Below are 17,439 nucleotides of genomic sequence, written 5' to 3'. Positions count from 1 at the left end.
TTCTCACTATGTTTCCACAAAATCTTGTCATATCTGTCAGTGCAATAATGTGTTTGAGAACAAAATTTGGATCGGACTGTTAAGTTTTGTATTAATATAATTTAAATTCTCATATTTATTCTTTCATGATATGTTTGTACTTTGTATTAGAAAGCATTGTTTAGATACAGTATTAGGAAAAGATTTTGAATACCATGTGATAACAAGGAAGGTGAATAATGCCTTTTATGCTTGATTATGCTCCAGTTGTAAAGTTATAAAAGTATTGAATTTTCCCTCTGGGATTTCAGTGTGCCCAAAATTAAAAAAAAATACTCCTTTGTAGAAGCGTCTCCCAACCTGTTAGAGAAGTAGGTAGTTGGTGTCAGGGATTCATGGGAATGTTTGGCATTAGAGAAAGACGCAGTTAGGGAGATTAGACCGGAAGTTAGGACTGCTCCATGTAGAAGTTAATATAAGCATGTTCATTATGCACCTGTCAGGAATGGACTTTCCACCGGTGTGTTTGTAATGCTTGGAAGTAGTTAGCTTTTTCTAGTACAAGATTTACAGAGGGACAGGAGTGGCAGCCATGGGCTGCCCCAGCAGTTCAGTATTCTAGAGGATCATAGAATCACAGAGTAGTTTGTGTTGGAAGGGACCTCTAAAAGTCATCTTGACTGCAATGATCAGGTTGCCCAGAGCCCCAGCTAAGCAGATCTTGAGTGTTTCCAGGAGTGGGACATCTACCACCTGTATCGTGATGTATGATGCACATTCAACATATTTTACTAACATTAGCTAGCAATATTCATAGCTGGAACAAGATTACATTGTCAGGGAAATTATATTATGTGACTTTAATTAACTGTAATAAGTGTACTCTTCCCACAGAATTTTAATTAGTGTCCCCTTCTGTTGAACAGGATCGAATGTTTTAAAGTTTTGGGCATTTCTTCTGTGTGTCAATATCCATGTTAAAAAAAAAATCTCTTTGGTGTTTGTGTTTTGCATACTTTTGTTTTATATTAATCAATGTAACTGCCTTTCCCTTAGGTGTTGATCTCCAGGTTTGTGCTTCTAAAAATCCAACATGCTGTACCAAAAAGATGGAAGAAAGGTATCAGATTGCAGCAAAGCAAGATATACAGCAAGTGCTTCAAACATCAAGTGCTACATTAAAATTTTTAATATCTCGTAATGCAGCTGCTTTTCAAGGTAAAACTTTCTGCTTTTTGTTTCCAAACTTGTTCATACTTTTCTTGATTTTCATCTTTGATTATTTATGATGTAATAAAAGTTATCTGTTAATTTTTAGCTTCTCCCTATGCTTTTATGCTTTCAAATAAGAAGTACTAAATAATACAGGTGATTAGAAACTGCATTGCTTTTGGAATTTGTGGCTTTTAAAAAATTCTATGTGATAAAAAATAAGAAAACATTCTAGTAAGATGCTTTGAATTTAATTGTAAACCTGTAACTTCACATTCCTTTTAACTTCCTTAACTTGGGCCATACTAAAATGTGAAATTAATGCCTGGAGTGCTACAAAAGAGATTTTTTTTTTTTATACCACTGTTTCCACCCACTATATTCTTTGTCTTTTTCTAGTAGACATTCTTGGGTAGTTTGATTTTGAGATTTTCAGATTATTTTTTCAGGTCTAGTTTTTCAGACTCTTGAGTTTCTAAATATGATTGAAAAAATAATTGCATGTTGAACCATAGTTGTTTTAATAAACTACAGGAGGTTACCTGATAAATAATAGTTATTTGGACTGGTGGTGGCGTTTCCTTTTTACTTTGTATACTGTTAGTTTCTTTTTTATTTAATTAGTGAGAAGTTAATGCAGAAATTGGTTAAGGAGCTGAGAATATGTGAAAATAGAGATATGAGGTTGTTTGTGATGGAAGGAGATGCAGAGTTTACATGTGTTGAGGACAAAGCCGTAAAGTCTTGTCATTTGTCTGTCAATATGTACTTACTAACCTTTATGGCCACTTCATTGGAAAGGATAACGTGGTAACTTCATACAGGCTTGGAAAGTTGTCCTTGTGGCAATTCTTTTGTTTTTAACCTGTGATACTGAGATAATTAGCAGCATGGGGTCCTAAAATGCAAAGTTGACTTTGGAGTCCTAAAGCCTGCTCTTTTTTTTTTTTTTAATTTAGGCTGTCTAATGCTAAAAACAAGCTGGAGTTGCGAGTTGCTCTCCACCTTTTGGGAGTTTTGCCATTAAGCCTGCCTAACACAGCTGTCAAAGGGTGTTGCAATCAGGGAATCGTTGATAAAATGTACAGAGAAATCCATCTCTCTTTCCATCTCTTTTCTGCCTTTGTTCTTCCTTTCAAATTCTGTGTGTTATCTTTTTCTTGCTGCCATAAGAGCCTAGAGTTTGGTACATATTATAATATGTTAAATTTGGTCTGCTGTCTTTGGCCCATCATTTGCATTTAAACAAATACTCCTCAAAGCATATACTTAAAAGTGAAATCTATTTTATATATCTTATACACTTCACATATTTTCGAAGTGCATGCTTCTTTAGTAGTCTTTAGTAGTTTTGTCTTTATTTTCTTTTTATGTAAAGAAGTATAACAGAGAGAATGTTGCAGGGATTCTGGTATTATTTGGCTTTAAACTTGTTTAACTTTGAAGTAATTATTTGTGGAAAAGCATGCTATTGAATATACCGCTAATTTTGAAGAATTGCAACCATTGGTAACTAAAATTGAAGCTAAATTATTTCAGATTCAGAAACAATAGTAAGATGCTGCTGATGTTTTTTCAGCTTGGAATTCTAGGTACATGGTAAGACATTCTATCTGATCTGAATTCAGTTTTGACCCTGCTTTGAGCAGGACTTTGGGCTGGACACTTCTTTAAGGCCCTTTCCAATCTGAATTACAGTACGACAGGGTGCCTATCTCACCACCAAACGTTTAGACATGCCTTTTATGTTTAGCCAAGGCTGGGCTGGGCAGATAGGAATGTGATTATCTCTTCTGCTACTTTGGCAACTGGACAGACATCTCAGGAGTCACACAGAAAGCTTGAAGGGGATTGTTGGGGTGTGTAGAGAACGGAGCAGATGTCATGGATTTTGTCACTGCTGTCGCCTGCCTCTTCTCAAAGTATGTTGAGGTTGGCTTTGAAGGGGTGGACTAGATCCCAACAGAACAAATAGCTAAATTTTTGTCTCATTTTCTTACATATTCAGTAGAGAGAAGTAGGCAGTTAAAATAAGTGATCTGTATCTGACTCTGGAGGTCTTCAGAGGTGTGTTTCCACTCACCATTAAATACAGTCTAGAGATCCTGAGTCTTCAGGGTGTCTAACTATCAGGGACTTTATGGTGACTGTCTTGGTGAAATGAGGAAGCTGTCTGCCCATCTGTCTATCAACTTGTCATGTGTGTGCATGTGTCTTTATATAAGAGTGAATTAATCTATATATATTGACATATCTTTGTCACCTTCAAATGTTTGTGAAAATTCCATGGTTCTGTATTGTGGTAAGTGCTGCTTCCTGACAGTAGTATTGGCAATTTTCAAATGATTCAAAAATTGCATGCCTCTTAGGACATGTCAAGCTACATGGTGCAAATTGCACCACTTGTGTACTGGGTACTACTGAGTACTGATAGTTTTTTCCTTATGTTTCGGGGTGTTTCGGAATATGTATTTTCTTTTTTGTTGAGAATCTTCGATTTCTTTTTTAATAGCTTTGAGGAATGGTAAGGGAACAGAAGGATGGGTGGCAATGAAGTTAAATAAGATATTAATCCAGTAAGTGGGAGATGCATTATGGAGAGCAAGAAATAATTTTTCCTTTGGGAAAGGTGACTAGAGAACTTAAGCTGTATGGTAATTTTGTTTCAAGATAGTAATTTTGATAGGATAACATTATTGTACATTTCTGATTTTTAGTATTTCTTATCTTAATATTTGAGGAAGAGATTGTTGCTGCTGTACAGGGATTGCTGTAACATCTCCATTCTGGTAGCCATGAACCCAAATCCCTTTAAACCTTACATTTACATGTCATAGACATATCTCAATATGTACACACTCATTTTGTACAGTTCTTAGATGTTACTCAAAGTTCACACTGATGTTTGTCTGTACCTGTACTCAAAAGATTAACAAGTGCCACCAGGGTTACAGTGTAGTCACATTGCAGTGCTGGTTTTTGTGTAGAGAAAAAAAGAAATCCCTACAATTTCTGAAATTTGGAGAGGAATTGAATAGGCCTTTTAAGAATCTGGTGAACTATGGTAGGATGGAGTGCTGTGCAACAGAATAGCAGATCTTGTGTCACTTCACTATTTTTCCACAAGAGAGCTCATAAACCTTTAAAAAGTGGCTATATATGACATAGAGCAAGATAACAGCTTGTCTAGTTGAAAGGGAAGTTTAGAGATAAGAATTCAGTTGTGGAGTCTAAAGCAAATGGACTTTGTGCTGCTATATTTGGCACCTCTAGCAATGTAGCATAGTTTTCATAAATATGGAAGCATCAATCATTTCTGAATGAGGCTACCTGTCACTGAAACAGAGGACTTGGCAAATGTGTGTCTGTATGCAATAGGTAATAAACTGCATTCTTCAATAGAGCATTACCTGACACTTCCTACTGTGTAGGAAAAATTTAATACCTTTGCGGTGTAAGTTCTGGAGTATATCGAATCAGGCTGTCTTGATGCAGTTTCATACTTTTCTATGAAATTATTGCTACACAGTAGATCAATTTCCACTTTATCTTAGAGCATAATTAAATGAAGTAAAATTGTTGCATCATATTGTTTGAGATCACAGTACAAATATTATATTTAAATAGGAAAAAGTTTTAGTCAGTAGCTAAAGTAAATTGTGTGAACTAGAAAATGGGTTGAAATCTTCTGAGCTGCTTTCTCTGGTAATCCATAAGAAATAATGGAATTTCTGTTCATCTTTGTGAAACTAAATGTGCCATGGCACTAATTCAATTGCTTTCCACTTGTGAAATTTTCTGAAGAATGATTTGAAGATCAGAAAACTTCCAGCTAGAGCTGCTATTTCTCTCATGGTTTCAAATGATATGTTGCCTGTCAGATCATTTGCAATACAAACTGCTTTGATGTTCTAACATTTTCTTCTTTCACATCTCCATAATCCTGTGTATTTTAAGTGTGATATAAATAAGCCTAAATCTAAATACTGGTGAATCCCAATTCTTTTAATTAAATGGAGTTTAGGGATTCTATTAAAAGACAAAAATGTGGACAGGTTGAGAGACTCCATTTGTCACTCTATTATATTGAGGGATGAGAGTCTCAAAAATATCTGTGGTTCACCAGAATTATGTTCTTCTTTCTTGATTGCTCTGCAGCCCTTCCCCACAGCTATGATCATGCTCCCCTCTGGGCTGAAAAAGTAGGTAATTTTAATAACACAGAAAAATCATTGTACCCACTGATTGGTCTAAGGAACAAAGCTGTTCTACAGACTTTATTAACTTCAGAAATCATTTATTCATAGGGTATTTTGAGTCCTTTATAATAAAAAAGCAGGATAAACATTATGCTAATATAACTTAGATTTGGACCCAGTATGTCTGTATATATGTAAAACACAGCACTAAGGGACTGCTTTAAGTGCAGAAATGTAGAGATTTAGATTAATACCTAAAATTTCATTATTAATCCTGAGTTTTATTTCTATATTGCAAGCAAGTCTTTTATCATTCCAAAGGAGTTTGGTTCTACTCTATGTCATTCTTATCTTCTTGCCTATATGTGGGCTGTAGGCGCTCCTGGAGTATATGTATGTATCTATAAATGCACAGGCATTTAATGGGCTTCTGTAACAGTTTTCACCACATCAGTCTTTTCTTAAATTGTTCTTTCAAGTGTGCACTTGTACTCCTGTATTCCAGTCTCAGCCTGTTCATTTACCATCAATTATTTCTCCTAGTTACAGTAGTGTCTGAGTTACAGTTAAGCTGATGTCGGTGCACTGTTCAGTCTCATACTCAGTGAGTACTAAGATTTTTTTCATATTTTTCTTAGTACCCAGCTAACTACTATTTTGGTTTATGTTTCTGTAACACAGTGGTCAGTACAGATATGTGCTAATTTAGATTATTTTATGCTTTATGTAGTTCTTATGCATTTGAAAAAGGAAGTGAAGTACAGATTTAAAGCATCATTCCCTTGGGAGCAGTGGCCATAGAAAATTTGTATTTTCAAGGATGCCTGCTTCCTGCTTATTCTGAGAACTTTGGGAAGCTAATAGCTGACAAAATGCAGGAGTTTGAAAGACTGAACTCCAGCAGAGAAGGTAGTATAAAATTGATGGTTTTGAATGAATGTTTGATATTATTTCAAAGGTAGAATTGCCTGCAGCCTTTTAGATTTCCAAGATTTTCAAATACCCATTGAAGTTTGCACTTAGTGTTTTAATTCTGTGTTAAGAAAAAGTAAATAACCAAAAAGTTAGGAAGTCTTGTTGAAAGACAGAACTCCAAATAGTTCTGGCACGATGGAGACAAAATGCGAAAAAATTGTTATACAATAGGAACAAATGCAAAGTGCTCCATTTATCTGGGGAGGAACAGTGGAAGACATAATAGTATGGGAGATTTCTTGCAATGAATTTGTTCTGTAGGAGAGGATCTGTAAATAATGATAGATCAAAAGATGACAAAAGTTAGCAGTTTCATACTGTTGTCAGGCAGGCAACTATTTTAAGATTCCTAAACAGAAAGACAGCAGAGATCTGTGAATTGAATCTTCTGTTTTGCATAGGTAAACTGGAGAACATTGTTCAGTTTTGGGTAGTGTACTAGAAAGACATGGACCAATTGGAAAGAAGAGAGAAAAAATATGCTCTGAAATCTACATAGAAAATCTACACATAAGAAAGTGCTTATCTGTACTCATTTATAGTAGATAAAGCCCCAGTGGTGTCATAGTGCAGCAAAGAAAATACAGGCTCAATATTAGGAAATATTTTCCAATGACAATATTAAAATACTTTTGGTTAACAATTTTGGAATTCTACATCTTAGAAACAAACTGGACAAGAAAACAGTTGCCAAGAATTATGTTGTAAATATGATTAATTCTGCTTGCAGGCCAGGTTTAGACTGGACTGCTCAACAGACTTTTCTTGGCCTTAGGACAGGTTTAAAATGTGATTTACAGAGGAAAACTAAGTGATTTGAACGTTTTAACTAGTTTTAAGATTAATCTGTGGGTGTTATGCTCTAGCAAAAGGGGTTTGTTCATTAATCTCTCTCCAAGAGGATTACACAGTTCCTTACTATAACATAATGGGATGGATTGCTTCAGTCATAAAGACTCTTGCAAAATGGGTTTAAATTTAAAATATTATATGTCAGTATTAAAAGAACACGAATTTGTTCATAACTTGATACATGATTTTTTTTTTTCATTATTAGTTCTACAGTGGAACTATTGTGTATAGAACTAATAGATCTGTACACTGTCACTTCAGCAGATACCTATGCTATTATGAACTACATAGTCTACATGGGAAATTCAAAGAATTGTGCAGTTTTTACAGTACAGACAGTCTTATTTTTAACCTTTTTTAGTTTACAATTTGTGTCTTGGTGAACCTGACATACTGCTTAGAAGTGGAGTCATGTACTGCATTTTAAAGGCTTTGTGAGAGGCAAAACCAGTTTGGTTTCCCAACAGACATAAACCTAACATTATCTGGTGTGACAGGGAATTTTTAAAGACAGGTATGTTTACATTTAGAGTGGATAAATCTGATTGTACTTTAAGTGACTTTTTAAAATAGAAAACGATTGTGTCAAAACAGCAAAAAGGAAAAGTGAGGAAGGGTAGAATTGAATCAAATTGGAATTAGTCAAGCATTAAAATACATTATTACAAAATTCAGAAAACCAAGCACTGACTTTTCCTGTAAAAAAGTTATACCAGTACTTGAAGTAGATGAAGTATAGTAAAGAGAGAATTAAAAGAACTGTTCTGTACACATAAACCTGGGAGGAGAATTTTGCTTCTGTGGAGACAAAAACTGAAGGTTGTCACTGAAGACCCCAGGACTTGCCAAATATCACTGGAAACCTAAGCTTAGACAACTGAGCTGAGTCCAGTGTCACCATTGACTGTAATGACAGTTTGGACACTTGGCTAAATTTCACGCTTTTAGATACCTACACTGAGGTGTGTCTGAAGCTGTGCCCCATGAGTCTATTCTACACATCAAAGTAAGAGCCCTCAGAAGTTCCCTACTCTCTGAAACCTTACAGCCACCCTATCTGACAGTGCAAGCTGTGAGTAAAGTTTGGAAACAAAAGCAGGCTACTGAGCAGTGAGCTGACACTTGAGTTTCCAGCCTATCAGCTGCTTGGAGATGATTGCTATTATCCTGATGTAAATGAAAGCTGGCTTACTGCTTCCCTCCTGCTACTTGGAGAGGTAGAAATGTGCAAGAAGATTCTGTAAACATAGTGTCAAATCTATTGTTTACTCTTTTGCTTATCTTGTGGCAATTTGCTTGCATGCGAAATAAGAAGTGAATATCTACTTTTCTTTCTGTTCTTCTTGAATTAAGCAGAAATTTATGTGTGTTGTGTAACAAAGTAGGTGACCGTGATTTTAACAGTGGTAATGAAACAAATGAGCAAGTGTAAGTAGCTGTACTTTGATTCTTAAAAGAGCTGTTGATACAAGTAATATCCGTTTTTAATAAAGCTACAAATTTCATCTTGTACTGAAGGCTTGAACTTAGGTCTGTGCAGACTAGAGGAGTGCCATGATAGAAATCTGCTGATCCTCGAGTTCTGGAAGAAAACATTTTGCATTTCACAATTTCAGTGCATTTGAAATGCATATGCATTGCCGGTCAAAATACAGCATGCTACAGATCTGCTGTAGATCAGCTACATAGCCATTCAGTACTTGCACAGTAGCCATTTATCTAGGGGTTTTCAGTAGTGTCTAAAAATGCAGCAGAATTTACTGAGGAGAGTTGGCTGTTTTCTGGGTTATTTATTTTGCAGTGTGTAACTCTTTACTGTTCCGGCTGTCTTTGTCTGTATATCTACTTAATATCCACTGTGATAGAAGCAAAGTGAAAAATTAGCCCTGTAGTAGTTTGGTGATTAGGGTACTTGTGTACCACAAAGCAAGGGTACTGCTCCAGTGAGTATTTTAAATGATTTGTATAATTTATAAATGTAGTCTGCACTCGCAGGCCTGAATCGCTTTAGAACAAGTGTTTTTCAAGATATATAGGAGATCTGAGGTGGATATACTTCCAGTGTCCAGATCTCATCTATTTTATTGCCTTTTTCAGTGAATCCTCTAAGGTCACCAGACTTCTAAAAAAAAGGAATTATTTGCTGATTGGGAGACAACTAACAAACTTCTCTTAAGAATGAAGAGATATGTATCTAAATTCCAGTGGACATTTCCCTCCACTGCTACCGCTGTGATAGCTATGGGCTGGCTGCTTGTGGAAATAAACTTAGGCAAAGATGTTCTGCAGGGCCAGACTTGCTGAGATTTCTTTAAAATCAAGTATATATGTTATTTTTAGACCGAAGTATACCAGTCTTTGTTCCATACTTGTGTAAAACACATTATGAATATATAACTATATTTATTTATTGTTAGGTGTCTGAAAATAATTAAATATTTGAAGTATTCCTTTTTCTTTATGTTGTGCCTATGAGGTCTTTTGAATTTTGTAAGATGGGATAATGTAGTTATAATTTACAAGGTTTAGAGACATACAGAGAAGGACTAGAAATTTGAAGTTATAAAATGGCTTTCCTTTGTGTTTGCCTTATGTCATAACAGTTTCAAACTAAAATAGTTTATAAGCGAATTTTCTTTGTATTCCCTAACACAATTTTAATATCATGTTATTTTAAACAAATATAAGAATGGTAATATAAAATGCATGATTATCACCAATGAGTAGTTTCTTTAACTTTGGATCTGTTGCTTAAAAGCTGCAAGCCAGAATCCTACAAGCAAAGTAAGACCTAGTTCAACCATATTAAAATTCTATGTCCATTTTAATTTGATTTTGGCTGTGTGACCATGTTATACTGAAGCTATTACCTGGCTCAGTGGTCCCACAGACAATTTCCCTTTCTCATTCCGATTTTATTGTAAATGATTGTCAGCATAGTACAGGAAACTGCAAATTCAGTTTTGTTCAGTCCCACGAGAGACTTGATTCTTCATGACTTACTCTTGTTGTTTTGAAGGTAAATTGAAATAGCCATCTAATTTAAGGATTTCCTTCAGAGTAGAGGATTAAAATCTGTAATTTGTTTTATGCAAGGTCTTTTTCTTTATTGTGTTATTAGGTAGAAGCTAATATTTAAGGAAATTTTGTAGTGATTGCTCCCATGGGAAAGATGTAGTACTTCATTTAATAATTCCATTTTATATTTAATGTTTTTTAAGCTGGCTTTTTTCCCCCTTGTTTTTACACCTGGGGATCACAAACCTGCTGTTTTCTTTTAAAGACAATGTGCTTACAATAATTTATGATTTAAAGATAGCTCTTCCTCCACTCACTGCACTTAGTCCTTACTGTGAGGCAGATTAATGACCCCTTTGGTTTAAAGAAATTTGATTTTGCTTCCTTTTTCAGTGCTGTTACTGTGGTACAAACTAGCTCAGAACATGGAAGATGAAATAGTGAGAAGTTAGAAGGGCACCATGAAGAGAAGAAAAGGTAACTGCCTAAGAACAAAATGGTTTAATGGCATAGTTCAGTGTGACCCTCCCAGAGGCAAAGGTGTTAGCAGTAGGTCATTGGGATGAGATTCAGGGCTTGATTCAGCTGCACAACAGGCATCTCTCTAGTGCTGTTTTAGCTGTCTTAGAGTGTCCTTTCTGTCCTCCTGGCCAAACGCTACAGCAAGGTGCTGATCCTACAGAGGATATCCTGCAAAACCTTGAGAAAAGCAAATTACTGTATTCTGGACAAAAGATTCAAGTTCACTCTTTCAGAATGTAGAAGTCAACAATGCAGTGTCTGCATGTGAGGTAGGGGCATTTAGTCCCATCATGTTTGAAGGAAATGGGATCAAATATGTCTGTTTTAAATGGAGTCAAGTAACTGCAATGATTACTCCTTTTTACTTACATGAACTGCATATATGTATATTCTGAAAGTAAGAGGCTAAGTTATATTGAAGCCCTAGACAATATCTCTGCTACAGAAGAGTCACTAGAGCCTTTGGAAAGAAGATTTTAAAAATTGCAATGAAATTGCTGCTTTTGAGGAACATCCCAGTTTTTGAGTTAAGATGCAGAACAGACCAGGTAATAGGTTAAAAAAAATTATGATCATAGGTTTGGTCTTGCTTCTAACTACAGATTTACTTTACTAGCTGAAATAGTTCTTTGATACTCAGCTTCCCTCCCTGCAGTTGCTATGGTTCCTAATGCAACTGGAACAGAATCTTACTGTCAAAAGGATTTGGTAAGATGTACAGAGGTGCAACCTTTTTGCATATTTTCTTAAAAATCAACACTTATAAAACCAATCAAGAGTACTTATACTAGTGACAAAAATAATTAAAAATTTCGATGTCAATTAAAGATCTTCAGAAAAAAACTGAACATTAGCTTATGTCTGTGCACTCATCACAGTAGTGGATTAAAGAAACCAGATAAAAAATCTGAGATGAACAAACCCTAAAAAGCCAATCTTTAGAGAAATAATAAGAGAAGTATAAAATTAGGACATTAAGCAGAAAGAAGAGAAAAGGGAAAAGTAGGTCTGTCTTTTTAATTTCTTCATTTCTTTAGAGCTTTACAGTTCCCTCACCTGCCTAGTGCATAACTAAACCCAACAGTGCTTTCTTCAGAAGATCACAACCTAAAATGATGGTAAGTATCAGAAAAGAAGGTGAAAATCAAAGGCAGTATTAAGAACTCATCAATTGCTTTTTGCAGAGAATCCAGAAAGCCTCTTTTCTGCTTCTCAAATGAGGACACTACTCTCCTCATGTAACCTAAAGAAAAAAAGTTTGGGTTTTTTTAGGAGACTATGACTCCTCTGCATTATCTAACTTTAAATTTCAGTGAAACCCAGTACAGCTAGAAGCTGCAGCTGCAGTAGAAGGAGCAGTGTTCCAACTTGGCTCATTTACATGGAAGTAACTTCTGTGACACTGAAAGAAGTCCAGCCCTGGCATCTTCGCACTGTTCATGCTGAGAATTCAGAGCAAGTGATAGCTTTCAACTTGTGACACCTGAAAATGTAAAACCTCATAGAGCGTGAGAACAGCGTTGTAGCATTTTCCTGAAAACTTAAAAATGAAAATTCTAATGACCAAGAAAACTCTATTTAATGTTCTAGGAAAACGAAACAATTCTGAAGAGACCATGTAGAGTTTAATTCAAAGTTTAAGTTGTTTGTCAAAAAACCTTCTAACTTACTGCTGTTCCCACAATAATATAGGAGAAGGTGGTATTGGTTAGTCTTGACTCAAAGCTTTAGAGCTTGGACAAATTCTGGGGAAAAATGTGCTGGTTTCTTCTACAGCTCTATTTTCCTATTTTCTTTTTTTCCTTTACTACTTCACCTTTAGAAGTTGACTCTACCTATTTAATATGGAGATATGCAGTGTTAGTAGCATTCTTTTGCTGTTCCTTGGGTCCACATTGACGGAGTAAATACTCAGCATATGAACCTGGTGAGCTACCAATTAAATCCACAGTGGTGAGTGCATCTTCTAGGCAGGGTGATTTCTGGCATTGAGGAGGCACTCAGCTGGTTGAGGTGCATTTCCAATATCTAGGCATAAGCAGTATCTAGGGCAGTGCTACCCAGTTGGTTAATATATGTGGACCAGATGGACTCAGGTAAGAAATAAGCCATACATTTTAATAGTCAAGGGGATTAATCACTGGAACAGGCTGTTTGGGGGTGATAGAATATCAACCCCATCTCAACTTCTTCACTGCAATCAAATACCAGACACTGCCCTGTTTTGTAAAGAATTATTTTGCAGGCTCAAAGTGTGTTACAGCAGTGAGATCTACAATCCTGTTCCAGTCTTAAAAATGGTAAGTGTGAATGTAGGAAAGCATTTATCATAGTACAGTCTGGCACTGGAGTGATTCTTTGAAAGATGTATAGTGTCAATTTAATCAGAAAATTGAATGCAGTCTGCTTCACACACTTCCCTCCATGTTACTTCCTCATGTAGAATTTTAAGGGAAGACCGCTGAGTTATTCAGTCTCTCCAAGGAGCTTTGCAACTAAGTGGGATTTAGCATTGTATGTGAATCACAAAATTAATATTTTGTTTTCTTATTTAGACAAAAGTCTAAATACCACATCAAGTGTTTATGGTTGATTTGGATACTCTTTGCAGGCTTCATAGATTTTTTAGGACCTTACGATTTATGCGTTTTCATATCCTAAATGAATCATTTCTGGATGGTTTGGGTTAGGAGCATCAAGTCACGTTACCTATTTAGGTGCTGAAGTCACTTATTTCTTTCAGCATCACAGACTTGTACACCACTGACATTATTGCTCTGCACAGTCAGTTTTTGCATAGTTATTCATTAAGGCTTTTTTAAAAACAGATAATAGCCAAAATTTCTTCTTTTTATTTCACACTCTTCTCTGTGATTAATACTGTCTAATGGAATTTGTCTCAGGTTTTAAGAAAGTAGTAAACCTGGGATCCATTGATGGGACTTCAAACTGTTGAGTTTTACAACAAAACAGGACTTCAAAGATTTTGTCAGAGCTTTTGTTACTTGGTCACGGAGAAAGGTTGTGCGTGACAGCTACTTTATTTTTTACAAAACTGAGATACTTTAAGCATCTTGACATCTTAGAACGCTGCTATTTTACCATGAAGAAACAGTTTCTGCCTGTTCCTGCCTCGAGTCATCTTCCCTTTATCAGATTAAATCTGTAGCACTATGCAGGGAAAGAATGACATTAGAAGCAAGCTTCCATGATTTATTATTAATTGCCAAATGAGTCTTTTCCTTATGTAAGTAATATTGTACCTCGATTCTTTAGCAGGCTAAAGTTTAATGTGCCTTATTAAGTGAAACCAGATTATTTTTACTGTGATTCTCTAGTGAATATTATTTTGAGCTGTTATTTGGGTTTGCTCTCAACTATCTCTTTTGATTCATGACTCTTGCTATAGTAAGTATATAGGATTTAGAACATTCCTAGCTGAAGGAAGTAAACGATGGTAGGAAAAAAATAGGACTTGTATAAATCATCATTAAAATTCTAATTTTTACTGGATTTTATTATATAAAATAAGTTAAGCAGAAGTTTGTAGATGGAGATAATTTCTCTTATGATATGTATTGAGTGGATAAAGTTTCAGCTATGTTTTTTGAACTCATAAAAAGTTATTATCCGTATCTACAAATACTGGTCTTATCTGTGTAGTGAGGTCACCAGAGTTAAAAGAATAGTATACTAGTACATAGCCTACTTTAGATGTAAGAAAATTAATCTAAAGAGAAAATTCTTGTACTCCATGCTGTCTGCAGTGAGTTCTACTTGAGGAAATTTTCATTCCAAGGGTCTTTTCTGTTGTCTGCTCCCAGATTTATTCCAACACCAGTATCTAGTTGCCCTTTGAACATCAAGGCCTGTTCTAATCTACTTGTTGTTACTACCCTAGTAAATTATGACTTGGAGGATGACTGAGAAATGGATTAAGTGAAAGCATTTTTACTTGTGATTTATGTTTTTCTCTTGTCACTTTGATGAGTTTTCAAAAATTAGATGTAGCAACTGCTTCCAAGTATTTACTTCGTGAGAGCACGGTAGCCAGAATCTTTCCTAACCCTTTAATTGTGCTACTTTTTCTGCAAAACTTTCTGTCTGTTTCCCTACCTTTCTGTTCAGGGAGGGAAAAGGCATCTACCTAGAAATGGACAGTAGGGGAACCCTTTAATTGTGCTACTTTTCCTGCAAAACTTTGTGTTTGTTTCCCTGCCTTTCTATTCAGGGAGGGAAAAGGCATCTACCTAGAAATGGACAGTAGGGGGTACTTGGACGCTGTTCTCTTATATATTTATGTGTTTTAAACAGCTGGTGGATTCAAAACCTAGAATGCTTCAAGCACTGAAGCATGACAAGACATCCCTGCTCTGTGTCTCCATAGCAGAGCTTAATCCCCTAGTTCTTTCATTCTTTCTGTCTTTATCTCTGAGTTTTTGATGATAATGCTAGAGATTAGATAGATAGATAGATAGATAGATAGATAGATAGATAGATGATAGATTGATATCTATCTATCTATCTATCTATCATCTATCTTTTTTTTTCTGCTCTCCTTCCCACCCTGAGAATTTTATATCCCAGGACAGAGGCCAGCTAGCTGACTAGGACTGGTGAGAGATACTTGCTTCCACATGGTTTGTTAATCCCACAAAGAAGCCCCATCTGTCTCTTTCCAGATTTAAAGAAAATAATTTGAGATTTGGAATAATGTTTGGGTTGTTGTTTGGTGTTTTAGATCAGCATTTATGTATATATACTTTAATAAGCTAGTTGCTTTTCCTCTGAGTGATGTGTGCAAAGAGTTAATCTACTTTTATTGAGTTTTAATACATCTTAAAGAAAACTATAAATGCTTTATGTGTTAGATATTTTAACAACATGGACATCCAGATCTATTCTGTTGCTGATTTTTTTCCTGTCTATGTGTAGCACAGGTATCATATTCTTCCTTGCCTGAAGAGGCCACAGACAACTGGCTTGGCTAAGGACAAAGCCAGGGCCTAAAATACAGAGGAGGTTGAACAATTAGCTAAAAAGTGATTGAAAGGCTTGTTGTGAAGCTGGTGGGAGAAATGTATTCATCAGGGAAGAATCTTAAACTTTATTCCCAAATATTTTGCTAGGAAATTCTAGCATATCTAATGTCAGGAGAATGCTGCAGTATGTGTACAGACCTTTTGTTTTAGTAATTTTCCTTTGTGTCTATGGATAAGTTTTTTGGGGTTTTTTTCCCCTTATTTTTCTTGAAAAGAGATTGTAATGTGTCTGTATGATCTTTAGACCAATTTCAGAAAATTAATCTTGCAAAATAAAGCCCATTATTTTGCCAAGGAAACACAGGTGGTAGTCATTCTCATGTTAGAATCCCTGATGATGCTTTTGATAGATACACCAAGTTCCTCAGCAGATCAATGTGGAGAAACAAAAACATATTCAATCATAGATAACAATTCATAGCTAGCTCATAGAGTAGGAAGGATCCTGGGTTTTTTTCAATGTACTTTTCCTTCTTTATATCAATTTTTTTTATTCTCTTATCGATACATGTACATTTCCTGTCTGATTTATCTGATGTTCCTTCTTATGCTCATAACTTTACTTTCTTTATCTGTTTTTAGTTTGGTTATTTTTACTTAGCACTTTCATTTGCGATTAAAATCAGTAATACTAAAAAAAAGCTGTTCTGTTCCTGTGTATTACACAAATTAAGTTTTCTTTCTATTTGGTTTCCTAAGCATGAACATTAATACTGTATTCAGTGATCTGAAACCTCTTACCTGGCCTCAGAGGTTCTTCTGGAGAAGCACGTCTCCTGTGCACCTTGTGCCACATCTTCCTATCACAGATACTCTGGGGCTCCTTCTGTTGCTCTATATATTTATGGTTGTTCAAGTTGCTTTTAAGCAGATTTTATTGATGTTAGTGTTGACAGCAGTTGAACTGCTGGACAACAGCATTTTTAACACTGCTGTTTAGAAAGTAGCTGAATGCAATGAGACTGGGGGAATAAGCTATTTTTTACTCAGGAGGTATAAGTTTAGTGTGTATATATATATATATATATATATATATATATATATATATATATAGTTTGCTGGGATGCATGCAGAAATCTGACTTTCCAAGGAAGAACTAGGTGCATGATACAGTTGCATCCTCTTAGAGTCTTTACTGAAGTCATACAGTTGTTTTGCCATGTAAAGCTTACAGCAACCCAATAATGACTACAAAATATCTTGACTCTCCCAAAGAGAGAACTGATGTCAGTGGTAGAATTGCACAGATGGGCTAATGTCTAGTCATATATTTTTTGAAATTTTCCTTTTTCTATTTCAGATATTGTTCGTCATTAAAATATCTAGGAGCCAGGTTCAAATCCTGGTGGGGTAATGTTGGACAATGCTTTGATGTGGATCAAGACTTGAAACATTCGTTCTGTTTGATACGCCATATGTAGAGATAGAATCTCATGCTCCCTCTTTTCTGTGGAAGTTGGGGCTGTTGCTGAGTGAGTGGGGATATTTAGCCTGGAGGAGAGAAGGCTCAGGAGTGACCTTACTGCTCTCTACAATGCTTGGGAGGAGACTGTAGCAAGGTGGGGGTCGGTCTTTTCTTCCAGGCAACTAGCAGCTGCACAAGAGGAAATGGCCTCAAGCTGTACCTGGGGAGATTCAGG

General features: G+C 35.7%; 1 protein-coding gene across 1 annotated transcript in view; it reads left to right on the top strand.

The window, feature by feature from the left end:
* GPC5 (glypican 5) overlaps positions 1-17,439 on the top strand; it is a 576,628-nt gene that overhangs the window by 7,130 nt on the left and 552,059 nt on the right. Inside the window, exon 2 of the mRNA XM_030958608.1 lies at positions 1,036-1,197. Coding sequence (XP_030814468.1) covers positions 1,036-1,197 — 162 coding nt within the window. The remainder of the gene's footprint in view (positions 1-1,035; positions 1,198-17,439) is intronic.

Source organism: Camarhynchus parvulus, chromosome 1 (genome assembly GCF_901933205.1).
Source record: "Camarhynchus parvulus chromosome 1, STF_HiC, whole genome shotgun sequence".
Lineage (NCBI taxonomy): Eukaryota > Metazoa > Chordata > Aves > Passeriformes > Thraupidae > Camarhynchus > Camarhynchus parvulus.
The sequence above is the reverse complement of the archived record's forward strand: the minus strand, read 5'-3'. Positions and strand labels throughout refer to the sequence as shown.